This window comes from Gossypium hirsutum, chromosome A13 (genome assembly GCF_007990345.1).
Source record: "Gossypium hirsutum isolate 1008001.06 chromosome A13, Gossypium_hirsutum_v2.1, whole genome shotgun sequence".
In the NCBI taxonomy this organism is placed as follows: Eukaryota; Viridiplantae; Streptophyta; class Magnoliopsida; order Malvales; family Malvaceae; genus Gossypium; species Gossypium hirsutum.
Genome location: NC_053436.1, coordinates 80431423 through 80436632, shown reverse-complemented (window position 1 = coordinate 80436632; position 5210 = coordinate 80431423). Strand labels below are relative to the sequence as shown.

Below are 5210 nucleotides of genomic sequence, written 5' to 3'. Positions count from 1 at the left end.
TAAATCATCATAAAATTTCAGCACTTACTCATGGTAACTTTCTAAAATATTCATAAAAGCAAAAACTAATGAATTAGATATTAGGACCTAGTTGTAAAAGTCTCAAAATCACAAAAATTACAAGAAATAATCAAGAATTGAGCTTGCATGTAATAAAATATGAAATACCAGCTTAAAAAAAACCCTTCAATGGTGTTTTTTCTGGAGAAGATGAAGAAAAATGAAGAAAACTCTAGATTTTACCTAATATATCATATTTTACAATTTAATTTTTACCCTATTTCCAATTTTGCCCCTTGTTCACACTTATTTTTTATTTTTCCTGCACACTCATGCCGTCCAGCCCAATAATAGGTGTTTAATTGCCTATTTAGTCCTCCTTTAATTATTACTAGAGCTATTTAATCATATTTCACAATTTTGCACTTAATTCAATTTAGTCCTTTTTACCCAATTGACTACCGAAACCTTAAAATTTCTTAACGAAACTTTAATACTAACTTAATAACACTCCATAAATATTTATAAAAATATTTATGGCTCATTTTATGATTTCGAGGTCTCGATACCTCATTTTTATTTTATTTAATCTACAAATTTCTTTTAATTCATAATTTCACTAATTCGAAATCATTTCTAAAACCACACTTAACTTTTACTTAATAATATCTAAACTCACATGTCGGATTTAGTGATCTCAAATCACTATTCTGATATCATCGAAATTTGGGCCGTTACAAGCATGATGGATTGGTGCATGTTGGAATGATTCATATGCTTAAGTATGTTGTATTTTTCTGGTCTGAAGTAGAGGTATCGATATTCATGTTGTAAAAATGATACCTCTGTGATTTGAAATGTGCAAGAAGTTAGAATCATAATTTGGTATCGATACCCTATCACGAGTACCAGTACTCAGGGTAGAAATATTGATACTTTGGCAGAGGTACCGATAATTTTCGAGGTTTGGGTTTCTAAGCAAGAAATAGTAAGCAGTTTTGGTACTGAATTTCCAAGCGGTATCGATACCACTTGAGAGAATTATCGATACCTTTGTTACAGTATTAATATGTACGCGATTGTCTTGGAAATTTTGCAAAGTGATCCTAATGCATATTCAATTATTACTATAAGTTTATTTAAAGTATGTTTGACATGTTTTAATGATGGTTGATATATGTTTGACTAAAAATTTATAAGATCACTGATAAAGAGGATGATTTATTAATAATGTGACAATTTACTGTGAGTATGACATGAGATGGTGGTGTGGCATCCTAATATTCGGGCTTGGCAACCAGACCAGGTATAGGGTGTTACAATGATTGTTGCCAATGCAAGATGATGTGGGTTCAAGTACGCTGAAGCACATTATCCTCCTATTTATGGGTTGGGAGGGGCTATGAGTAGTTCTAGGTATTATGTCAAAAAGAGCATATATGATCAGAACCTATAATGAGATTGTAAAAAAAAAATAAAAAATTAAGTTATTTACTTTAATAGAAAATTAAATTCTATTAGTTTATTTAATTACTTGATGAATGTACCGATTAAAAGTTGGTTATATAAAAATTGAACCTACCTCTACTTATTGGGGTTATAAATTAAAAACTAATAGAAAGCTTATAATCTCCACCACCTAGTGTATGCGTAACAAAAAGGAATTTACATATTTTTCAAACCCAATTACCGAATCCAATTCCACATAGGTAATTTTATATATTTGTGAAAATCATATTATTATAAAGATTTTATATTTATTATTTATGCAATAATAAATTTTGGTTTATATAAAATTAATATCTTAAATATTTTTACAAAAGTAACTTATGTTTTATTATCATGATTTTCTATAAAATTTTTAAAATTGAATCGGTTAGACCATCAATTTTTAATTTAACTGATTCGATCATCGATTCAACCAATTCATAAAATAAAAAAACTTTAAAAAAAAGTAGGTGTCCCTTCTCTCATTGTTTTCTACTTCCTATTTACTCTAATCTAATAATAAGTGTCGTCTCTTCATCTTTTTTATTGTCTATCTTCTCTTCTCGTTCTTGTCTATTTGAGCATAGGTTGTTATTTTTTTTTATTCTTTTATTTGTTTCTTCTTCTTCTCATGTTCTTTGGCTATTGGTTTTTTTTTTCATCATCTTCTTCTCTTGTTTGTTTTGCCTACTAAGTACTATAATTAGTAAATTAAACTCAAAAGTATTTTCTTCTTTCTTCTTAAATATTCAGTGCCTCTTCTCTACTGATCTTAAGTTATTTTCTTCATATCTCTCTTTTCTCATACAACAGAGGGCTTAGAAATTCTGATTATCAGGGCTTGAAGAAGAAGATCCAAATTGATTTTGGTGGAAGGAATGTACAAAAAATTATAACATAACTGGTTCTTAACTCGGTTTGAAATGATTCATTAGATTTTTAGTTCTATAACGGTGATCAAACCATCGGAGTGGGATTTTGAAACCACATTTCTAAAACTTCTTCACTTCCTACAATTCTATAAGAAAAGATATTGTGAATCTCTAGTGAGTTTTCACAAAAATATGCTTTGTACTTGCCATAATGATAAATCATGCGCTTCAAAAACCTTTAAAGATATGTTAAAGGAAAATATGATTAAATTATTGCAGTTAAAAAAAGTAGTGCCTTCTCTTGCATATTCATTCTCCATCATTGAAGTACTAGTGGCCATGGAGTAATACAATAACTTAGTCAGCACAAGCAACAACACCAAGTGGATTGGGTCTCAGGGCGGGCCAGAGCCTTAGCATAGCTTAGATTAGGATCTATTCTAATTCTAAGCCCAAACAAAACCTAACGCCTTGAAGGCCCCATTCTCCGAAATCCTCCTAATAAATTAAATCCCACCCCACCCTGTCACCCTCGATTCCAACTTTCCACTTTCATTTTCCTCTTTCAATTCTCTGGGCACCCCTCTCAGATCTTCCAATCTCTCACCATGTACTCTACAAATCTCTCCCTTCCTCTCTCTATGTATCTGTAATCCAAATGTGTTTTACGTTTATTTGTGCTGACGGATCTTTAACTATTTGATCCTTGATCTAGATCTGGATTTATGTTTCCCCTGGGATCTTGATTTCTACGTAATATAGCATATTACTAGTATTAGAATTCATATTGAATCTATTATTTTTTCTACAATATCTGCTTGTTTTGTTTGATCAGGGTTATATTTCTATCATTTGATATGATATGATGTTCTAGCTAATTCCGATCCTGTGTATAAATTGTTCTTATCTCTGAAAACGGATGGTTTATATTATATGTTACCATTTATATGTCAAATTGGTTTTGTTCCTTTTTTTTTTCATTTTATTAATCGGGCGAATAAGCTGGGATGGACCCTTTTTGTGTGTGTGTGTTTTTTTTTCTCAGCCAGAATAAAAGGATGGGGCTTTCTTTTGCTAAGTTGTTCAGTCGCCTGTTTGCCAAGAAGGAAATGCGTATTCTGATGGTGGGTCTTGATGCTGCTGGTAAGACTACCATATTATACAAGTTGAAGCTCGGAGAGATTGTCACCACGATTCCCACTATTGGTATGCTCTTATTGTTAATTTTTCTGCAATTATTTTTTTATTTGTTTATAGATATTGATGCTTATTGCTACCTTTCCCAGGGTTTAATGTGGAAACTGTGGAATATAAGAACATTAGCTTCACCGTTTGGGATGTTGGAGGTCAGGACAAGGTAATATTACAGAAACTCGAAAAATGTTGCAGAACAAACCATAATTAGTCATCATTTTACCATTATATTGTTTCCCTGGGTCTTATTGCTGGAACATGATATTTTACCCTGGGTAAACTGTACAATACATTGATGTTTCAACTAATGGATATGCTTATGGACGATCTTATGCTGATGGCATCAGCATATAAGATAATCATAATCTACATCTACTAATGCCACCTCGTCTTTCTAGTTTATCCTTCGGTGGTATGAGGAGAGGCTATCCATGTCGTGCCTGTTGCATTATTTGGCATCTTGCCTTTATTGTATTTTCTTGCAATCCATTGTGCTTATGGATGGTCCTGTGCTGATTAGATTGTCATTCGTCAGCACATAACATATTCATAAGCTACATTTATTGCTGCTACCTTGTTCTTCTGTTTTCCTCCCTGAATGAGGAAGGCTCCAATATATAGTGCAACCAACATTATTTCTTCTTTATAGTTAAGTACTGGTGATTTTGTCTGCAAATTGTTGCTTGCCTTTTGTGGTACTTGCATTTGCCTGTTTCTTAAAATTTAGGAGTGAAATATCTCGAGTCTGATAGCATGTCTTGTTCTAATGGCTTTATGGGAACTTTCAGATTCGACCTTTGTGGAGGCACTACTTCCAAAATACTCAGGGGCTAATCTTTGTTGTGGATAGCAATGATCGTGATCGTGTTGTTGAGGCCAGGGATGAGCTTCACCGTATGCTAAATGAGGTGCCAGATTGCTTCTTTGCACTTTGTTGGTTTGGTTTCTCTGTTGACTTGAAATTTTCAATAATGAGGTCTACATGTAGCTGTTATGCATGTGTAATTACTATTTTCAATTATTTTGTTGCTTATAATATGTGTAGGATGAGCTGAGGGATGCTGTGCTGCTTGTATTTGCAAACAAGCAAGATTTACCAAATGCTATGAATGCTGCTGAGATCACTGATAAACTTGGTCTTCATTCCCTCCGTCAGCGCCACTGGTATAACCTTTTCCCTGTTTGTTTATTTCTAGATTGGTCTGCCAGTTGTCTGTTTTGTTTTAAAATCTCTCTTGTGAGTCACAGGTATATTCAGAGTACGTGCGCTACCTCTGGTGAAGGGTTGTATGAGGGTCTGGACTGGCTCTCCAACAACATAGCTAACAAGGTAGGTTCAGACTGATACGTGTCCTTTATTGATATTGTTCTGTTCTAATTCTCGCTTCCGTTCATTGTATTTTTCCTAGGCTTGAGGTGGTTGGTAGAAGGTCGGTGACATTTACATTTGGGCTAGCAATCTTTGTGGAATTCGGATATGTATACTTCTATTTTATGATGCGTTATTGGGGTATTGTTTTTTCGTTTTTGCTCGACAACTTTTAAATGAAATGGATGAGCTTGTGTTTAGATATGTGGGCATTTGGACTGCCTGCATGCTTTGTAGATGGAATTCATTGCTCAGAGTTAATTGACGAATTCATTGTTGACATTTCA

General features: G+C 33.3%; 1 protein-coding gene across 2 annotated transcripts; it reads left to right on the top strand.

The window, feature by feature from the left end:
- The first annotated feature begins 2671 nt into the window (after positions 1 to 2671).
- LOC107941301 (ADP-ribosylation factor 2-B) lies at positions 2672 to 5210 on the top strand. Of its 2 annotated transcripts, none has more exons than XM_016874863.2 (7): positions 2672 to 2970; positions 3406 to 3566; positions 3647 to 3717; positions 4343 to 4462; positions 4600 to 4718; positions 4803 to 4884; positions 4964 to 5210. In XM_016874863.2, the coding sequence occupies exons 2-7, from the start codon at positions 3419 to 3421 to the stop codon at positions 4967 to 4969; spliced, it is 546 nt and encodes a 181-aa protein (XP_016730352.1). In that variant the 5' UTR covers positions 2672 to 2970; positions 3406 to 3418; the 3' UTR covers positions 4970 to 5210. The 2 variants fall into 2 exon arrangements, with proteins under 2 accessions (XP_016730352.1, XP_016730353.1); XM_016874864.2 differs by having other exon boundaries at positions 2899 to 3113.

Bases quoted from the DNA above. Each gene is read 5' to 3' on its own strand.
- LOC107941301 (XM_016874863.2), top strand. From the start codon at position 3,419: ATGGGGCTTTCTTTTGCTAAGTTGTTCAGTCGCCTGTTTGCCAAGAAG. The intron at 4,463-4,599 runs GTGCCAGATTGC...TAATATGTGTAG, and splicing joins TTCACCGTATGCTAAATGAG to GATGAGCTGAGGGATGCTGT. The intron at 4,719-4,802 runs GTATAACCTTTT...TGTGAGTCACAG, and splicing joins TCCCTCCGTCAGCGCCACTG to GTATATTCAGAGTACGTGCG.